The sequence below is a fragment of the Dromaius novaehollandiae genome, chromosome 2, assembly GCF_036370855.1.
Source record: "Dromaius novaehollandiae isolate bDroNov1 chromosome 2, bDroNov1.hap1, whole genome shotgun sequence".
NCBI classification, from domain to species: Eukaryota; Metazoa; Chordata; class Aves; order Casuariiformes; family Dromaiidae; genus Dromaius; species Dromaius novaehollandiae.
The window spans coordinates 134,029,352-134,051,644 of NC_088099.1; the positions used below are offsets into that span (position 1 = coordinate 134,029,352).

Consider the following 22,293-nt stretch of genomic DNA (forward strand, 5'->3'; position numbering starts at 1 on the left):
TATTTATATATATATCTATCTCAGCATCTTATTATATGGCCCTGGTTTCTGCAGGGCCAAGTCCTGAACCCCTTAACTTTCTCATTTTTGCAACTGACTTTGTGAGAGAGTAATGTCAGGCCCAAATTTGCAACAAATTTTTGCCCTAGAGTTTCTGGCACCTGGAGTCCCAGTCTCCCCCACACAGCTAGGGTAAACAGGCCTTGCCCTGCGCGCTTGGGAGGTGAAACCTCCCCCTCTGCTGGAAAAAAAAAAAAAAGAAAAAAAAAAAAAAGAAAAAAAAAAAAAAAAAAGAAAGTAGGTCACACTAGGAGCTGCCGCATATACTGGTACAGGGTAATAAAGGCCCATCAGTAGTGCACTCATGAGCCTGCTGGCCTCCTGCCCAGCCCACCTGGCAGCTTTGTCTTTCTGCAGCCTCCCCCAAGCACTGAAGTACTGGGGAACATCAGCCCCCTCCCACTCCTGGGCTGGATTTCTAACATCCATGCAACAGACACAACCGCTAGATAAATGCGGCACCTGCCTACAGCGTTACGAACGATGACTTCAGCTGCACTTTTCCTCCTTGTTATATTTGGAAAAAGCTGGGCCAAAAGGAGCCTGGATTCCAAGTATTGCTGCTGTACAAGTCATAAATAATAACCTTAATTTTCTGCTCATTCTTCTTCCACACCCTTTATCCATATATTAGGGCTTGATGGGAACAGGGTTCTAAATCATTTGTGGACACAACTGGACCTAGGCCCAATTATTATGCTCCGTTCGGGCTTACATCCGTTTTTTTAAAAAAGGAATACAACCGAGTGCAAATAATCACCACCGAAATCATATGTTTCATGTTGTTTCTTTTGTGCCCAGCTTTCATCCAGCATGCTTGTGATGAAATCAACAGTCCCACTCCTGTAAGTCGCAAGCATCAAGTTTATAAGGTCAAATTTAGTCCTGGCATAACTGGCTGCAATTTCCAGGGAACTCAGTAGAGTTTCTCTGTTTGTGCTAGAGTTGAATCTGGCCTGTGATCTTTACCCTGCATGCCAGAAAGACTGAGTTCTTTCCCCTAAGCCTCTAATATGTCATCAGTGTCATTTTCTTGTTCTATAGTCTAAGAGACTGCTGAGCCATATAGCTAGCCCTGGGCCTCTTTCTGTTGCTGTATGTACCTAGATTAAAAATCAAATGGTAACATATTTCAGTATCCATTAAGCAATTCTGGGGATTTTTTTTCTGACTGCTGTGGGAATATCTTTCTCCATATTTTAGAAGAATGCGTGTAGTTCTAGATGCCTTTGCTGCAAAATCAAAAGATTAAAACTAGAGATATGTCTCCCACTTGGAAAAAAATACTTTCTCCGTGAGCCTAGGTAGGTAGGGCCAGGAATGACAATCTGAATACAGAATTTAATTCTGAATTGCAGCCTACCATATTTTATCAGATGCCATTCCTGTAAATTTAGCATGTGAAAACGGCACTGCCATGGGTAATAGCACTGCAGAGTCCAAAAAGTCAAAATTGGTCATGTTGCTTTTTTGGATATACTGGGTTTATTAGGTTTATGGAACATTTCTATCAAAACAAATGTGGACACCTTTACGTCATTTTAAAATGACAAATATACCTCACTTACAAGTGCCAGCTCTAAAGAGACATCCACAAGATAAACTGAAAACTTCCCCTTCTTTGTCATCCTTGTACTGGCCATTTATGCAACACCAAGGAAATAGCATGGTTCTTCATAATGTGCTGTGTCAGCTAGGAGAAACAAGCCTTTTCAGTCTACCATGAGGTACACATTCTGACAGCCTCTTTTTTTGCTAAGAGTATCAGTCAATTCAGCTCACTGTCTCCAAGTCTCTGGTATCAAAGGGGACTGTATCAGTGGGGCCTTCTTCCATCAGTACCTGGTACTCAAAACTAAGGACACGTGTGCAGTTGGATGATGCAGGACACCTGTTTGAGTGCCCCAGTTTGACACTTGTGGTGATGAACGGAGGGAGACCTGTTCCCCTAAAGGAACAAGGGTGCAATGCCCATGGCTCTCGCAGCTTAGTATGTTGTAATGTGCTGATAAACCTCTGCAAGCAAGCTGAGAAGTTTGTTAGGAAAAGAGGACCAACCATAACAAAAAATTGTTTCAAGGCATTCCTGATATATTTTGTCATGATCAGTGATGAGTTGCATGTCATCCAACACATGGAGATCACAGGAGACACAAAGCCTGCCTCAAGGAATGTATGATCTAGAAAGACAAGTATGAAACAGCTGTTAAAATACATACAGCAGAGTATGACCAGAAGTTGGCATCATAACACAGTAGCACAGATACTCTGTTGTGGTTTTGATTTAGTAAATCTAGTGTTTGTGCAGTACTTGTGGCTAACCATATAACCCACAACCCATCTATCTCCAAATGAAACTTTGGGGCAGATCTCCAAATGAAACTTTGGGGCAGTCAGCTTAAGGATGTGTATCACTATTAATAAAAAGAGTTCAGTCCTGAGTGTAGGCTGCCACCAGATTTGTGGTCCAAGCATATGGTCAGCCAAGGGAGTTGGAACTACGGGGTGCCATCTCAACAGCCTGGGCGCTGGTACCAGGATGTTACGTTATCACTGGTTTTCCCTAATGGCCTCATTCAAATGCTGTCTTCTGTGCTTGCACACAAGGAAGAGTTTCATACTTAGTTGTTACAGAAAATACCTTTTTCTATCTTGTTGTATGCTTTGCTACACAGTGTAAGTGAACTTGAAGCTATGTTACTGGGTGTATTTTGGAAATGTAATTAAACAGTAAACTAAGAACCTGTACATTATGGTGTGTAAATTTGCATTCATGAAGCACAATAGGAAAATAATGCCAGCAGCTTCCATTTGTAGACAAGTAAATGTAATTGTGATGTTGTGGGGGCTTGTATAACACACTGAAGATAATAAGAATAAACCAAGCTGACCCCCTCCCTGCATATACAGAAATACTGTCTTTCTGATAACATTCAATTTCCATAACTAGGATAATATAAAAAATAAAACACTGTGTAAGGAAACAAATCTGCTGGTGAATCAGAATGGGCCTTTACTGCCTGAGTGACAATCAGTTGACGTTCAGTTATGATGTTAATTGAATTAAAGCAAGCTAGAAATGACTTAATTCCATAAGTATGTGTTCCTGTCAAAGTTACTTATTTAATAATTGTTGCTTGCTTGAGGGATGAGGGGAAAAGGACCTATATGAGATTTCTGAGGTGTAAAAATAAAAGTAGATATCACCAATATACACCATAGATAAGCAACAGCTTGGAAACCTGATTCTTGATACAGGAAAAATGTTAAATGTATTACTGGAGAGTACAGGTTTCAGCATAGTCTTAAGCAAGGAACATAAAACAGCTTGAGCCATTGTCTGGGGCACACTTGAATGATGACACAAGCCTTTTGCCTCCCCAAAATAGCTGCAAGGTTGCAACTCTGTTAAACTTATTACAACACAAAACTATTTCAGCTCAAGGGCTAAAAGCTCTTGCAGCTGCAAAAAATAGGATGGGAAGGGCAGCTGACTTGCTCATACCTGTTGCAGGTGCTGCTACAAATGCTGAGAACTCACCTCGCTTGCTGGGCTTTCTTAAGCCTCCAGCACAAGTCCCAGCTAGCTCAAAGGCCGTGCACTGGTACCCATTGCTAGGGCCACGTTCATTCACGTTGAGAGACAAGTACTAACAGCTGGACCTTGTCATTACCAGTGAGAAGGGACACCTCCCCCGATATTCTGAACCTACCCTAATTTTTAGTGTAAGCCAATTCCGAGCAACTTTTCCAAAACTAATGTGTGGATCATCAGCCCACTTGGATGTTGCCTAAAAGTGGGCTTCTTGCAAACGACAACGACATCAAGATATATACAGGGAGAACCCCAACTGTTGTCCTCAGATGCGACATCGATACCCTAGGTGGGAGGAAGCAGGGAGAGCCAAATGCCCTCCGGACAGGCCAGCCTGCCGGGATGCAATCCTAAACACCAAAGCAGCTGGGGTGACCAAAATCTCTCCCTATCTAGTAAGGAAATTTTGATCATAATGACCTCCAATTACCTGGTTAATGTAAATACCACCGTGAAAAAGCAGTGTTGTTTTAACTGATATTGGCTCATGAACCAAAGAAAAGAGGGCAAAGCAATGATGGATATGCTGAATGTGGTAGATACATAGGGGGGAAATAATTAAAAACAGGCTATATGGTGACATTCATGCAAAGTAGCGATGTTTTAGGTGGAGATTTACAGCACTGTTGTTAGCTTCATATTATTGAGTTAACCTTGTGCAATATGACTATTTGAGGGAAAAGTCAGGTCCCAGAGGACTCTTTCAATACACTGTGACTGTAAAAGCACAGTAGGGCTGTATATTTTTTATATTTGTGTAATGCAAAGTAAAATCTGGAAGCAGTAGATACATGATCTTTTAAAGATCATTATTTTGTGTAAAATTCTTTGTTCCACTGTGTTTTTTAAACTGGCTAGCAGAATAATGCAGAAGTATTGCAATATACAAAACAATATAAATTAGTCTTTGTTCTGTAGGTCAAGCTAAATCCATTTTAGCAGCCAGGAACAGATTGTTGACTAATTTTCGATTCATTTTCTAAATAAACAGTACATTTCCCTAATAATCACAAATCATTACAACTTAAATAGCAAATTGCTACTATTTTTTCTTTGCAAAACAATAGGAGGTCAGCCAACACTATATATTTATCTTAATCTGGAGAAATTACAAGGATGCACATATACAGTTGCACAGCTAAAACTAATCTTTTTTCCTCTCTATCTTTATATTTACAATTTTAGAAGCCTGAGACTTCCCAGCTTCCACTATGATCTTTTGCTTCCCTGGGAAGCAAAATCTTTTATCCTTTTAGGCAACCTCTGAGTTTTGCCAGCCCATATCTGAGGATTGTTCTGGCTCGGAAAGCAAAGCCTCAGTGAAACAAAAATGTTTCACAAGCACATTCTTTATAAAAATAATGTTGTACTAGATCCTTCCAACCTAACCCTGCCACTCTCACTTTGTAGTTTGGGATCATATTGTCCTCTGTGTGTGTGCAGTCTGTCCTTCTAGATCCTCTCCATGATGCAACTGCTTTAGTTTTATTGGAGATTAGGATGATCAAAAGAGACCATTTTAAAGTTTTATAAAGTTTATCCTTCTGGAGAGGAGATGTATGTATGTTTGTGTTTTTCACCTGTAGAATTCCTGAGAACATCCCAAATTTGTCATAAGTTGCTTTGCCCATTTTTTTGCCTGTTAATCAATAGCCCAAATAACTAGGCTATGCTGAGAGGCAGGGGGGAAGGTAGGGCGTCATTACTCACATCATGGAGGTGTTCCCCAGGTGCCATGAGTGTGCATTTTGCCCAAAGAAATGGACAGCAACTCAGAGATAGACATGGACAGAAACTCAAAGTTGCAGTTCCATTTTGCATAGTATTGAGAATCCCAAATGTTCATGAAAACATGAATCAATCTCTGCCCCGGGCATGTGACTGACTAAAAAAATTGTAAAATGTAACAGCAATAAAAAAGTGAAGTTTCTCTCCCTTTATTCATGTCCCTTACTTTTCAGTCTTCCACCTGGATATTTTTAAGCTTTTCTTTGCACCAAGCAAGGTTAGGGATCAGTTCTGCTTAGTTACATGAAGCCAAGATGCTTGTATGACTCCAAAATCTAACCTTTAAAAAAAGACATGAAGTAGTGAGAAACTCATGATAATATTTACAAAGAGAAATGCTGGGTTGTTCCAGAATCTTGGAACATTGCTGACATTGCACGTCATTAGCTCGGCTACACAGGTCAGAAACAGGTTCTCCTCTTGGGAACTTTCAACTCTAAATATCTACCTATGCTTTTCTAACATCATGTTACTACAGCGCTATGAGATCCTGCCTAACCTTGCAGATAATCTTTGATCTTGAAATTTGGGCAAAATTGAAGTGACTCTTGAAGCTCTTTAATCTATTATGAGATTGTGCACATGCCGCATTTAAAATAATTTGGTGAGTTGAGAGAAATGTACAGAAATAGATCCATGCTCCTGAGAAGTTAATTAGAATGATATGGGATCAAGACTGAAATAATGACTAACATTTATTATTCTTAGCAGCTCCATGAAGCTTCTTTGACTGCCCCCAACAGTTTATCCAAGGAAGAGAGAAAGCCTCTTGGCTGATTTGTCTTTCTACAAACATTTTCATCTTTCCCAGATGGTTCTAACTTGTCTCACAAGTGGAAGTCAGTGAAGCGGCCCCCATCTGTCTTCCCCCATACCTTAAAGGTCCCATTTGCAAGTGCACCCCACATTTCACTTGGAACAATTAAACCTGAGATGCTAGGAGGCATATTGTTTTTTTCAGTATTGTTGGGAGTTAAAGGGTGTTTCACAGTTGGAACAATATTTTCTTTAAAATATTTGATGTTTATTATTTCACTCTTTAAGCAATATGAGGAGGAAAGGCTGTTTACTTAGAAAGGCTTTATGAAGATGCATGAGAAACACCGGTGATATATAAAAACAAAACCAGATTAATTTACCAGTGTGACACTCTTTGTTTTTAGGTATACAAAAAGAAAACTGAAGCTGCCAAGAAGGAATATCTGAAGCAGTTAGCTGCCTACAGAGCAAGCCTTGTATCCAAGGTAACACATAATATATATATACATACACATATATATATAGTGACATATTGCAAACCATTTTAAGAATTTATATGGTGCTGAGCACTATAGCATTTAGTGCAAATAGCCTTGTTTGTTCTCACCTTAAACGTAGGATATCCATTCTATGTGTAAATGCTCAATAAAAACAGCCATCTCTCAGTGAAAAGATATCCTCGCCCGTCTGTTCTTAGTGACAGCACTTCTCCAGGCTGGGAGTATCATCGCATTTGAACAAAGGGGGGAATATGCCTGTAAAAGACCACAGTGTAACAAAGAGATGCCATGCCTGGCAAGAACCAGTCTACCTATAAGAGGAAAACCATATCACATACGCAATGCCGAGGTTTCTAGCTCAGCTCACATAGCAAATCGCCATATGAAAACATGGATTTTCATTTTACATTGAGCGAGCAATTTGTGTGAACACAACATAGGTCATGTTATGGCTTTTATACTGGAACATTAGTGTATCCCTGGTATACAACCAGTAGCGACTTTAGGAATTGATTTATACAAACATTCTTAGTGCCCATGATTTTGTAATGGGCTTTTTAAAGCCTGCAGAAAACTGTGAAATTACTGTATGTGTGAATGTGAAATAACAATGGAGCAACTTCAGAGTCATGCTGGTTAGGATCAATTCTGTTCTACATCTCTCACAGAAATCTGTATGTTTATAAGGTGAAATTTAGATATGTTTTGCTCTTACATAAATAAAACTAATATTAGAAGTAAAGATGGGACTACTTGAAGGATACGCATATATGACAACAGGAGAACTTTTTGTTAGTTTTACGTGTATTGAAGGGTTCATTCAGTTTTGCACTCTACTCTGTATATTATATGAATTTTTACACATTTCCAGTGGAAAGATTATATGATTACCCATGCAAGGATCTTTCATGCATCTTTCTACATTATCTTAGCATTTAGTCAGTGTTTGTGCTGAATTTCAAAATCTGAAGTATGGGTGTTATCTCATTCATTTTTTGTGTGGTGTATTATGCATTTTAAATTTGTAACTACCATCATAAATGCCAGTGCATTAGTTAAGGGAAGTATGGGATACCTATAATTCCTGTCTTAGGGCTGTATAATTCTAGAAATAATCATTGTCTTTAAAAAGGAATTTTCCAAATGGTGATGCTTTATCAAGGTTCCATTCTGCACAGATACCAATTTGTTTGAAATAGCCAACTTGGCAAAAGATAGGTCAAACAGCTCAAAATATTCTGATAGATTTTGAAGATACTTATGAAGCCAACTCTTCATTTGCGAGAATAGCTCAGATATCATTATTCAGCACATCATGGACTGTTTATATAAAACTCTAAATCGCTTCATTTTGAAAAGACAAATGTAACTTTATGTTCTTTATGTTCTTTATGTTCTTAACTTTTAAGCATTTATTCAAATTCTCTCCATAATGTAATGTTTTCCTCTAGTGTGGAAAGTATAAACTTAATGAAGCCAAGTCCTAATTGCTTCACATGAATAGGCTCAGTGAATCTAACAGAGCTGCCATGTGACTAAAGCAAGCTCAATTTGGTACAAGGATTTAAACTGCCCAGATGTAATATTAGATCAGTGTATTCTATATTATCATTATTAAATATTTATATAGCACCAGAAGATTTGTGGTTCTTTAGATAAGCATGTAAGCACAAAGTAATATATGTAATATATTATTAAGATTCATTGTGTGGAGTCCATCTGTTCTATCTTTTCCATCTATTACATTATCCTACACAAAAGCTACCTTTAGAGGATATTATTAAGATTACAGGAACACATTCTCAAAAGTTAAGACATGCCAGAAGTAACATAACTTTTCCAAAAATGCCTTAATACAGTTATTAGCAATTTGATCACATAGTATATTTTATACTTTAAGCCTCATTCAGTTTGAGTCTCTTTTCATATATTTATAATCAGGTGTTTGCAGTGGAAGCCCATGTGTTGTATTTAGTGCATATTGCAGAGCCTTGCTTCCTTATGGGCTTTTCTCCACTGCTCATCCCAACAGCACTGTAGTATAAAAAGATTGTTAATTCACCTTCTCAGTAGTACTCTGGAGCAGGAAGTTTGTATTGTCTATATTTTGAAGCAGCACGACTAAAACATCGTGAAGAAAAGTTTTTGGTCATTTTGGATGTCCTGCTCTGAGACATCTAGAACTTTTTTCAGAGTATTTGAGCGATATTGCACTTTCCATGTCCATAGCAGAGCTCCAATGACTTCAGTGCCAGCTGGCTGGCAGCTAGGAGCTGCTCAGTGGTACTTCACATCAAACACCAGGACATCCACTTGCCATCCAAACTGTAGGAAGTGCCTGTAGGTGTAAGTGAGAATGTGTGTGTGTGTGCTTGCATTTATTCGCAAGTCTTCATTTTTCGAAAACACAAAGGAATTGACATATGCCACTTTATACCTGTGTGGATCAGACCTGGAGTTAAATTCACTGTGCCCATCACCATCATTTGAGCTGCTGGAATGCCTGATCAGGATATGAAATTGTCTTTCCCCAGCACAGACATGGGGTGTGCTTCTTTTTCCAGGAGGTGTCTTAGCCTCTTCTGACAGCAGAATAATGAAATTGAAGACTGCTAGTTTTCATCCCGAGGTCGGGGCGGGTGCCTTGTAAGGACTGCAGACTTCTCTACGATGCTCAGCACTTCGTTCTTTTTGCCCTGCTTCTTTCTCTCCTCTTCCCCTGCACCCGAATATTGACTTTGACCAGACCTTTTCCTGGTCCTTTCTCTTGTCCTTGATGCTGACTTGCTCCTTCATGCGCCTGGCATCACAGCAGCCTAGTGAAGGAACCTGTGAACCAGAGACTGGCCTCGACTCTTAGTCAAATAGAGCCTTGAGTTTTAAATACACATCCTAAGCAACTTTAATAACTGAAGTTACCTGAAGGGAATAAATGTGTTTTTGATCATGTAGGAATTTGGTCAGATACAAATTGGGCATGAGGGGGTTGGGAGTATTTCACTGGCTTTCCAATTGGTTTATAAATTTGGATGTCGTTTCATGGAAAGACATGATGGTCATCTTTGACACAATCTGCCATTGTCCCTTCCAGATTTGAAGTCCCTGTTCCATTGTATCTTAAGGAGGGCAACACATTTTTTTGGCAGAGAGTCATACTGTGCTTTCCTCTAGGTTCATTCTTGACAGAACTGAACAGTTCTTGTTGGAATTTAACACATGCGTGCACACACATACACACACACACGCATGCACAAAAGTCACCTAGACCCCTAGTATGTATAATTTCAGGCTGTGATATTTGACAAAATTATAACTGAAAAGAATGGAAGTGGTACCAGAAACGTCAGTAAGTCTTGTCAGCCTATCTCTAGTACCTTTTGAAATGCTTTAGTGATGTCTTTATAAAATAGGACTACCACACAGTAAATAAGGTAAATGTACGATTGCATAAATATGTTGTCATGCATTAATCCTTGTTAAATCTATCAGTATATTTACTATGTTTTTCTCTTCTTTTTTGCAATGATTGAAATTAATGGGGCTTTATTTGAGCTTGTTCATGTGTGTAGAAATAGATATGTAAAGTAAAAATCACATTACAAAGCATTATATCTTCTGCTATGCAGATTGCCATATTGCTTATAATACTGACTAAGCCTTTGCGTTGTAAACAAGTGTCTTTATATTTGCCCTTAGTTGCAACTTTTAGTACCACTCAGGTCCAGAAATGCAGTCTACGGTATCTGGTAATTTGTACAGCATTCATAAAATGCTGTGAATTGCAATTTTACTTTTTCATAAAACAAGCACTTTTTCTAGCTTAACCTGCCTTTTTTCTGGCTGACAGTAGAGTTTTTGCTCTATCTTTCAAATATATATATTTAATATAGATATTTATGGGCAAATGTTAAATATATATGCATAATGTACATATATGTATGTATATATATAAAACATGTGCATAGTATATATTTAACATATGCATAATACACATATGCGTATACATGGTACATATATGTATGTTAAATATAGCAGTATAAATTCAACTGTTTAAAGAGTACAAAGAAGATTCCCCTTCCTTGTTTTGTTCTCTCTGGCTAAATGAATCTTTAATTCTCTTCTGTATAGTGGCACAACTTCAAATTTCATACATATTTCAGACATTTTAGCAGCTATGGCTGGAACTAAAACCTCTCAGCAAGCAGAATATTATTCAAATTCAAAATACTCAAGCATATTTAAAAACTCTGGTGCTGTATCTAAGTCAAAGTGGCGTCCTCACTTGACATTGCAACAAATGTACTGGATGTTTCTAAGTGTTGGGAACACTGCAAATCTTTTGAACATGTAATACTGCTCCTTGAAGTATACAGCAGACTTAACTTTCCTAGTGTCCACTTGCAATTACTTTTCATAAAGAACTAAAGGTCAGATCCAGTAAGCCTGGCATTGCCTTAATGCCATAAGCACAGCAATTTGTAACCAGAGAGTTTCCAGGCATCCAAAATATCTGTGTTGCATGTGTAGCATTGCCTATATTTTAATATAATTGAACAGCCTAAGGAATTCCATGGAGGCCTTTTGAGACTGCAGTGAATACACACTGATAAGTTTGGCTTTTTGTAAAAAGCAAAATGGAGACCATATAAAGAAAAAAAATCCCAGTAATCATGACAGTGTTAGTTTCGCATTTTGTATGTATACGTCGTGAGAGCACTTGCCTACAATATGAAAAGCAAAAAATGTCAGCTGTCACAGGAGCAGAAACCAGGTCGTGCATCTCCCCACTCCTAAGTAAAGGCAGATATACGGGCACCTCCCTCCATGCGTTGTTTTTGGCAATGAATTCTGAATTCTTTGCTTAGTGGCTCAGCTTCAAATGTAGGGGAGCACAGGATCCTGTGTCACTCCTCCCTGAAATAACCGGCTGCTTGGGTTTAGGACATTTGGAGATACAGTTCTACATATGTGCAAGCAGAATAGAGCACTGAACTGTCTTATCTCCTAGTAAGTGCTTTAATCAGTTGGGCCATTGTGTATAAGGAGAGCAACAGTTCTTCTACTCGCACAAAGGCACCTGGGTTCAATTTTGGAGGCAACTGGCTCCTATATTTTGTCTTGTCCTAGTCCATGCAGATGTTTTGGGAGTTTGGAAAACAGTTCAGGCTGTTCTCAGTGGAAGCATTATAGAAAGAACAAATAAAAAATATGGCTATGTCTGATGCATAAACACAATTTTTTGTAGGTGTTAAAGTGCTACAAGATTATTGGCAATGTTTCCCTTAAAACAATATTAACAAAAACTCAGTGATCACAGGTACCTATGGGTGATACAGATTTTACTTTTTTCCCTTAAACATTAGAATCCCTGTCTGGGAAAATTATAAAGTACGCCTTTTACAGCAGTTACTTCATGTTTCTGTGATACATCAGTCTTTGTTTCTGGAGTTATTATGACATAATCAGAAATTTTCAAGGAATCATAAATAAAATTATGTATGTGCAAGTGTACAGTGTATCAGAGTATCTGGTAAGTGAACATATAAATTCATAGAACAATTGTCAAATCTGATAATAATGCAAAGCAAGCCAACATCTCATCCAGCATACCTTAGCTTGGTTGCTTTGAAACCAAGTTTCTACCCTAGCTGAAAAAGAAGAGCAAACTTTATTTAAGTTAATGCTGTCAATTGGATTTGAGGTTAAACCATATGAAGCTTTAGCAGTGCAAAATCTAGAGAGGTTCTCACATCGTTTCAGTCAAAAATGACCAAAATGTCTTGAATTTGAGAGAAGCCATCTTTTGATTTGGGAAGGAATTGTGTTTGCTTTAAAGTGAGTTAGTAAAAGAAGATAGAATATCATTATTAGTGTAGTGCTTCCATTTTGGGAATTAAAACACCTGTACCAAATTAAAGTTGCATATCCTTTATCACATATATTCAGATTACATTCATAAAACATCCATTTCTACTTGCGTACCCTGAATGAATCCATGACAATCCCCTGTAGATGATGACAAAATGTATATTCAGATTTGAAGATGTTCTTCTGAGCCACCTTGGCTAAGTATAGATGACAACCAATGGCTTGCTCCTTTGTTCTGAAGCATCAAGGATGTGTCAAAAGCTTCTGAACTCTCTAGAGTCCACAATATTGTTCTTTCAGTAGGTGACTGGAATTAGCAAATATGAAACGTCATGTGCTAAAAGCCTCCTGTGACTTAGGTAGGGAAGTGGCTGCATTATAAATGTGCATAACTGTGTGTTGGAATAAATTCTCTCCCAGAGTGAATAGAGTTAAGTCAAAGGAATCTGAAGAAGTTAAAGACCTAAGCAGGAAAGAGAAAGCACTGCCAGAGATAAGTCGTTCTCTCATAAACAGCTTCAAAGGGGTATTAATAAAAATGACTGAGTCCATGTGGGCTTGAAGAACAGATTCTTTTCAAGGACAGGCTTGGGGCTGGAGGTGACCTAAAATCTCAAAGACATTAAAAAGAGGATCATGGGAACACAGAAAAGCTGAGAGAAGGAATAAACAATTCAAGATGTTCCTTCCACCAAAGAGACAGCAAAGACAGCAGATGCAAAGTTAAGCTTAGGTAAGCTTTGTAGCTGTGTAAATATTCAGCCAATTTCCTTGTATCTACCTCTTGAACATCACGGTACTGGAGATAGCTCATTTAAAGCTGAGTCAGACCTGCCAAAGTTTGATCACAGCATCTCAAAGGGAAGGCCTACAGAGGCTGGACCTAGCTGGTGCCAGCTGACATCATCGCTGTTATTATCTGAATGGTAACTTCATTCTGGTCGTAGAGTCAGAAGATTGTTGAATTCCTCTGTGTGGCTCAAGAACTGACATCAGTCATCAGATGTGTATGTGGCACTGTCATGAGAAGGGACAGTGTAGCAACTAGTAGGTTGACACATATTCATTTAAAACTTGAATCAGGTTAAACTCTTTTCAAGGCTTTGAAATACTCACATAGTACATGTTCACTGTGTAGGTAGAGGGGATGTCAAACTCAGTGGACCTGTTTCTCATTTACAATAAAACCATGTTATATCACTTTGGCTATGCAAAAAAATCTTCTGAGGTTGGATTAGGATAAGTTTATCAACAGGTAAAGCTCTTTGCATTGGCGGAAAGTATATTGGCTGTAAGGCTCTTTGTCCTTGAGGAGGTCTGTCAGCACATATTTAAAAGCCACCATAGGCAGCAGTACTGAAAAATTTGCTGAATGTGTATTAATTGCTGATGTTAATAAAAAAGTGTTTTAGTTATATCTGATCTGTAAACTACTGAAATTATATTGCTTCAGCTGAAAGATTTTGATCCTTTAGTTATTTTCCTGATACCAATAGACTGAGAAAAAATTAACAGTGTTCTATCCAAGTAGAACAACTATGGTTTCTTTGAAACAACATCAACTTTTTGATTTTATATTGCAAACAGCAATATTAAACGAGCGCTGCTTACTGGAATGAAATTATTGCCAAAGTATTTATTTAATTCCCATATATATTATAGTACCATAAATTACAGTAGGATAAGAATGCTGAAAAGAAAGCATGCATGTGTGTGTGAATTGAAGATATTCATATACATATATATATATATATGTATGTGTATATATATAAAAGTTCCTGCTTGGTGTTTTACTTTCTAACAATAACTGCCTTAACATATTAAAAGGGCAAAATAAAGTAAGTATAAGTGCTTTTAGCTTGTAGCTATAGTTCTGAAAACATTTAGGGGAAAAGTAGTACTCGTCAACTGGGAATGTTTCTCAGCCTCTGTTGGCCAGGTCCTACCTGATTTTCGTGATAAACAAAATGGACATCCAGTCGTTAATACTGAGGTAACAATGTTGGGCTATGATCCAAATTCCATTAAAGTTAATAGGAGAGTTTCCATTAAATTCAGTTGTCTAAAGATCAGACCCTTAGAATACTGTGTTATTAAAACGTATCCTTGCTTTACTTTCAATCAGTTGGCTGCCGTTTCTTTTTCTACAGAAGTGAGGTTAGAAGAGCCAACAGTAGCCAGAAGGCAGCCACAAGTCAGAAAGAGAATCAAAACTCATTTGTAGGCTTGAACAGCTGTTTGGTTATCCAGATCTACAGGTGAGGGTTTAAAAAGCAGCTACAGACTTTTCAAAGTGGAAGGAAAATAATATCCCAAAGGAAACTATCTAATTGCCAGGCTGATATCGCTAGACTATTGCTCTTATCTCTGGCACGGCTGGATTGAGCAGGCTGTCTGCACTGCAGATCATTACTCAACAGCAGGAGTGGGTGGCGAGTGCTGGGGTGAAGCAAATCCCAGTGTCACCTTCCGCAAAGGAATTGCCTGAATTCCCTGTGCCTGACTTCAGTCCGCAGTGAGTATGCGGATCATTACAGCCAGGGCAGGTCTCCTTAGGGAAGCACAGCACAGCTGGGTGGGCAGTGCTTAACTCCTTAATTCTTTAAGTTGGCAGATGAGCACAAGGAGTTTTGGCCCTCAGTAGGTGAATAGAAGGTAGATGGGAGAGTTCAGCTTGCCCTAGAATTGGAAGGAAAGGCCTAAGTTCAGTGAAACCTGAGTGAAAAATGGGATTCAGTGCTTCCCAAGCTTTTTGCATAATGATCAACACTCAACACCTTCTCTGAAGAGAAGACTTTATCACCTCTATCTATCTGTAGACTGTGTTCACCTGTATCACCACACATTTCATTGAAAATATGGTACAAGTAGAATGATTTTGTGGACAAACTGAGGATCACTCACCAAGGCCTTCCATAAACTGCACTTACCTGCTTCGATATTAGCTTATTTATAGCATAGCATGCTATAGATAGCATAGTATATGCATTGGTGCCTAAGTACAGAGCAAAAATGAGCTGTTTTCTTATTTTTCTGCTATTAGGCAGGATGATCTATATTAATTGTTATTATATTAAATATATTTTAATTAGTATATTCATCATAAGAATTATATTAATGTTTATTCTATTTTATTTTCTTCTTTCTCTTCTACTTTTGGTCTCTATTGGGCTTTCGAAATGCACTTCCCTCTTTTTCTTCAGATTTCTGTCAAACAATAGCTTGTGAAAAAAAGTAGGTTTGGGGTTGTGTCTGCAAGACAGTCATACATTTTTCTGTAGTGTTCCATTGCTTGGCCCTGGTACCGCACCTACTTTGCTTCAGCCACTGATGGTTTTTTTTAATGCAGACAACAATATTAGATTATGTTAGATGGTAAGAAACCCTACTCCAAACCTTAATAGGATGAGCTTAGCCTTAAGATTTGTTGAATCTTGAATAAGAATAACCTTAATATTTGGAGTAAGGCTTTGAGCTAAACTCAGGAACAAGCAGAAGCCACTCAAAGAGCATAAAGGACTGCTGAGAAAAGCTAGTTTGCAGTCCTGTAGTATATTGGCTAAGGTATATGTACAATACCTCTTCCTACCATTAACTAAATATAATATTGTGTCACCCTCTAGTGGTGGGTCTACAAAATCATAATTCTAATAGTTGTGATAAATTTTCTCATTGCATATGTAGAAGATAAGGATTTAATGTTTGATGGCTTTTGCATACTGATTAGTAATTTTGGTCTCCACTGTATGTAGCTGCAGATAAATGTATCCTGTAACTTTGTGCAAGAATTCAGAGGTGTAAATTCTCTGTCTTGTCTATGGGGGGGTTAATTAATTAAAGAGCGCTTTTTTAAATGATTCCCGTACTCTTTCCCTCAGATAGGACAAGAGAAAATTACTGAATTTCAACCTGCAAAGTTATGGTATATATCTGTGCACTTGGAGCCCTCATTAAATAATCAGATCCCTTCTTTCTTAATTCCCAGTTTTACTTATAATAAAAGTGTTGTCCTTATCTAAGAGTAAGTCTGATGCTATACTGGACAGGTGCAATGCCCATTCAAATCTGTGAAAGCAGTAAGTGTGCCTGAAATAACAGTGTGGCCCATGTGCCATATGCACCTCTTGGTATATTTGACAGCAAAGCGATAAAACAAAGCCAAAATATGTGACATCACCTATTCCATTAGCTTCAACAATACTTAAAAAAGCAAAGGTTTCTGATCCAGCCTTAGAAAAAGCTGAAAGTGCAGTATGTTGGAGAACAGCATTTAATAGGTTCATTTATCAAGATTCCCAGTAACGGATAATATTGATGTGTTTTACACTGATATTGGACAATTTGGCTTCAGATCACATATGATTTAAAGCATCCTAAGTAACAGCAAAATACTTGTCTGAAACTGAAGTGTTGTATTTTTCACTGTATCAGAATATAGTGAAATATATGGAAAGATGACTGATAGCTTGAGACAACTGGAGCTGTTCCTTTTCAATCACTTTGCAGACACTCTTCTCAGAGGTAAAGCAAGTGTTATTCATCTCTGGGCCTAAGACTATGCAATTCCTCCTAACATAATTTTGTATTTCAATTATTACATGACACTAAGTATCTGATATCTCTGTAACGTTATCAGTATGGGCCATGCATTCACCACTTATGTATGAACTGAGAGCCACAGAGTTACCCCAGTGATTAAGCTAATTCATTATATCTTTGTTAAAGAGCATATGGCAACATCTTTGCAATCACAAGCTATATGAATATATATCACTATGTCATGAAGAGTGCCGCAAAGGCTTTTTGATACCTACTCACCGGGAGGAATTGTTTAACCTCTCTGACCTCAGAAATGTCAGGAGAAATTGTCATTGCTCTAACTGGGTACATGATGGAAAGCAAAGCGTTTCCATGAAGGGATAATGCACTCAACAAATCTTCAAGTTTCTCCAAAAAGAACACTGAATATATCTCCTGTAATGTGTAAAGAGCCTGGCAGGCTGAAGAGGAGGGTCCTGACTGTGCCTCTAATTAGCAAACCACCTTCTGAATCTCTGAAATTTCAGTAAACCTGCTAGTCTTTGCTCTCATACTTACAAGAGTGTTGAGGAAATACTACTGGAAACAGAGAGGGAAAACATTTCTCATGTCCTCATGAGCTAATGATCAGTAGTTGAAAAAAAATGCCAAAAGACCTGGTAGAATTTTGTACTTGTGTTCAGGTTTTATCTTTTACTATCTGTGTTTCCTTATCTCTGTATCTCAATCCTGCAAGCATGCATATAATACATATTGCCCACGTGTACACCCACATGCAGGCACAGCGAGGCAGATGCACAGAGACAGAGATTTGCATTCCTTTTATCATATTCATTTAATTTTCCTTAGTTTATTGGAGAAAATAAGTTTTCTTGCTCTTAGAACTGCAGTTTTACTTAGGGAAAATGGAGTTAGCTTTTTCGTCGTTATCATCGCATCTGATGAACCATTTCAGTAAGGTGCGCGTCGGCTGGTTGTTGGGGATGGTACGTCCTTCAAGAAGAATACAAACAGACCTCCTTGGACTGCGCTGACCCCGCAGTGCTGAGAGTAACACGAAACTTACTTTGACTTGTAAACTGAGCAAACATGACATGGAGGTCACAGAATAAGGGCATATGTGCATCTTTCAGCCCTTGTTTTGACAAAGTGACTTCTCTCTCCAGAGGGACATTTCTGCCATTTTTTCCAGCATGTTTCACCTTTCACTGGCTATTAATCCCAGTGTGCCTTAACTGCTAAATTATGATTCAGGTCCCCACCCATATGCACATGAGAGTTAAATCTTAAATCTTTCCAGCAGCAGTTAGCAACTCAGTTAGAAGATCTAAGGAAATGAGAGTACAGAAAACAACAACAAATTGACTGTAAATCGAATGTAACAATTATAAATATTAGAAATAAGTATATTAGCCCAATCATTATTGGAAATATTTTATTACTAACAGCCTAAGAACTCAAGATAGACTATAACATTTTTGGAAAACTGTGTATTTTCTATTATTCCATGCAGTATTCATCAAGCTTTAGTAAGATAGTTTCTTTGTGTTTGATGAAGTCTAACATTTATGTAGACCATCTGGTTCTGTCAGTTTTAAACAGAATTTTTTCACTAAATTCATGAAGGAGGTTTTGCTGAAAGTGAAGTAATTCAGAATATTCTTATTTTTGTGCGTGCATGGCTCATGAAACACAGTAGATACAGGTGTGGATAGTATCCCAGCACAGAATACTTCAGAATAAAGGCATCAGCACAGCACCTAGCATATTTATTCAGTGCAGTAGAACAACTGTAGATGGGGTTTGGCCTTGTCACTGTTAGCTAACTGTAATACAACACTATTAGCAGTTGTCAGCATGTGTAATAAAGGACACTGAAATTCTTATGCCTGTGTTCTAGATGGGAAAATGAGGCATGGAGCAGGGAAATGACATGTCAAAGATCACTGCAGGCTTTTGCCAGAACCCACCCTCCTGAATCTGTTTTCAACGAGGCCATCAAATTTGAGGATAATAGTAATGACTGCTTGTGTGAATGAATGTGACAGGCTTGGTTTTCTCTGTTGCGTAGGTTATTAGGTCAGTGATGCCAGTTCCAAGTTTTGAAAAAGCAAAATGTCAGGCTAGACCAGGAGGCAGAGGGGCTAACATCTTTTTTTATGATGCTGAAGAAAAATGTGTAAGGTAATAGAGATTAATTGTTTTTCTACTGTAATAACCAAGCTCCATGGAAAGGATATTTTGATGGTCCAGATATATGTTCTGCTGTAGTGAAACACTTACAAAAATAAAATTCTCCTGTATCCAAAATTACCTTTACAGAACATTGATATTTGCAGCTGCATTTTGCTTCCAACTATTCTGCAGACTATTCAAGGGAGAGAATGGTGCAAAGGTCCATCTCTGCAGTAAGGAGAACTTTGGGGGGGAAACAACAGCATTTTGTAGCTTCTAAGTATTGTCTGCTTTTTTTGTTTTTTTTCCCTCAACAGAGCTACAGTGAACCTGTTGATGTTAAGGCCTCCCAACAGCCTCAGATGATGAATTCAAAGCAGTCAGTGTTTCATGGGCCTACCCAGGCTCACTCTGCACTGTATCTCGGTTCCCACTACCACCAACAACCAGGAATGAATCCTCATATCACTGCCATGCATGCCAGTATCCCCAGGAACATAGCACCTAAGCCCAACAACCAAATGCCAGTGACTGTTTCCATAGCAAACATGGCCGTATCCCCACCACCACCACTCCAGATCAGCCCTCCTCTGCACCAGCATCTCAACATACAGCAACACCAGCCAATTACAATGCAGCAGTCCATTGGAAACCAGCTACCGATGCAGGTCCAGTCTGCTTTACATTCACCTACAATGCAACAAGTAAGTTGAGTTTTTCAGTTGTCTGGGAACTGGATTTTTTGTTTTTTTGTTTTGTTTTTTGAGCAAGTGGAAATCATCCAGAAGTTGAGAGTGAGGGTGATTTAGAACCATGGATTAACTTTAATTTTATGGAGTTCCAAAACTGCAGTAATATGTTCCAAGGGCTTAGTCTTTCAAAGATGAGAACAAATGAAGGAGCTTACCTAAATGATGGGGAGCTTCAGTGGAACTGTTTATGCTACCAGCATTAATCATATTCTTGTGAACCCTCTCTCCCCCACATATTCAGGAGTCATCCTTTAAATAGAAGTGTCTGTTACTCCTTGGATCAGTCTACAAGGCAGAAAGTACCCTGAAATACAAAGGCTTCAAGAACATCTATTTTATGAACAAAATGCAGGCATGTCTAGAAAAAGATGTGGCTGTAGTATGTGCCATGTGCATACTTGTGCTGACTGTCATATATAGCAGACACAGGGAATGCAAAGCATAGCAGGCTCTGTTGTACATGTTAGATTAAATGAGCATAAGCATGTTAATTTATGCTACATTCATGCCCTTATTCTGGTAGGTAGACATGCTTTATTACTGGAAATAAGTGGTCTGTCCCCAGTATCCCAGTAAGGTGGGATTCTTTTCAGTCTGTGTTTTCCATAGTCAATTCTTGATGCATTTGCTTGAGGATCTGAATGAGTACAGGCCAGCCATATTACTTGGAGTTTTGGGTCTAGTCCCATGGAGGGATAGAGCAGATTAACACTGCTGATTTCATGAGAGCAGATTTCCCTTTGTATTGGCTGAGATTTGACTAGCAATAATAAAATCCTGCTTTACAAAGAAGTGTTAGAATGAAAATTTCTTCTATGGAGTTGCAAGAATCTCAGGAATTTGTATGCATACAATATGTCAGTTCTGGTTGACAATACACAGTTGTGAACCTGCTATATGTTTTGAATATCTCTCCATAAATTCACGTTTTCTAACAAGGCATATGGCATTTGCTTTCCAAACAAGAGGCATTTAATCTCAAGAATGGTCTTTTGAGAGGGGAACACCTGAGTACAAAACATTGCTTATGGCTGGGAGAATTCATTTATCAGAGAGTGGAATTTTCCAAAATGAGACAAAAAACAAAGGTGAAAGCAATCTGGACTGATAAATGCTGTTCAGAACATAAACCAAGAGGTGCCCAGGATGATCTGAATTGTCTGAGAGACCTTGATCTTAGTCCCAAGAAAGGTTTTGAGTAATCAGGCAGGCAGGAAGATTTGTAAATGGTTTACAACTTTTGCCTATTCCAGCATATTTTTCATGCTCAGAGTGAAGCTCAATAGACTTATGACCACACACACAAATGTGGAGTCTTTCACTGTCCTGTATTTCTGAAGGTTTCTCTCTTAGTTAGAAGTCCAGAGAGTGTCCTCTGGACAAGGGGAGCAAAGCCCGTATGCAAGCCTCAGAGAAACTCAGGAATTAGCACCAGACTTGGGTAGCTGGAAGTAGCTCAGCAAGAGGTCTTAGACAGATGATCTAGGAAGGGCTGTCTAGAGATCCTAAGCCTGATGGAAAGCCCAGTCACGATTAAAACTACAGGCGCAGAGCAATTAGAGGCAAAACAATGGACTGAGACCCAATGCAATTGTCTGGTTAGTGACAAAATATGAAGAACGACAGCTGTGACAACAGCCTCTTGAGATCATATGGTTGTATTCAAGCGAGTCCGATATTGCAAAGTGATTCAGCCTTCCCAAAATTAGAATCAAACATTTTGTGCCAAACTGAGATTCACTTGACCAGGGCAAAGCAAGAGAAGATCAAACCCATTGTTTCTTTTCAGAATTGCTGGTAGGCACAACTTATTGAACAGATTTGAAAATGTGGCTTTGATTATTCAATGGATAGTATGGTAATGGTTAGCAAAAGGTGTAATACAGATGTTAGATGCTTTTAAGGATTTCCTGTGTGTCTGGTTAGGTATACATAAAACACACATTATCATCATTGTATGAATCCAAACAACTTTTGGAGTAACTTTAGGAGTTACTGCAAACCATTATATAGCACAGAAAAAGATAAGATAATAGAAGTCCTCTGATGCTTTTATTTTACCAAGTTGCACGCTTGTAGCATGTGGTGTGCATGTCAATGGTTTAGAAGAATTTTCATTCATCTGTGAGGGGTGTTCTGTGTAGCTGAGTCATTTCTAGCTTGAAGAAAAACATAGGGCATTAGGTTGTAGAAAAAAGGTGTCTAGAAGTCAAAATGTCAACCTGTACCATACTGCATCTTTTGCTTTACTAAATAC

The 22,293-nt window shown here is 38.4% G+C and overlaps 1 protein-coding gene across 6 annotated transcripts in view; it reads left to right on the plus strand.

The window, feature by feature from the left end:
• The window catches only part of TOX (thymocyte selection associated high mobility group box), a 221,249-nt gene that overhangs the window by 187,366 nt on the left and 11,590 nt on the right, over positions 1-22,293 (plus strand). For all 6 annotated transcript variants that reach the window (XM_026102381.2, XM_064507503.1, XM_064507506.1 and 3 more), the window contains 2 exons: positions 6,607-6,687; positions 19,602-19,988. In XM_026102381.2, coding sequence (XP_025958166.2) covers positions 6,607-6,687; positions 19,602-19,988 — 468 coding nt within the window. The remainder of the gene's footprint in view (positions 1-6,606; positions 6,688-19,601; positions 19,989-22,293) is intronic.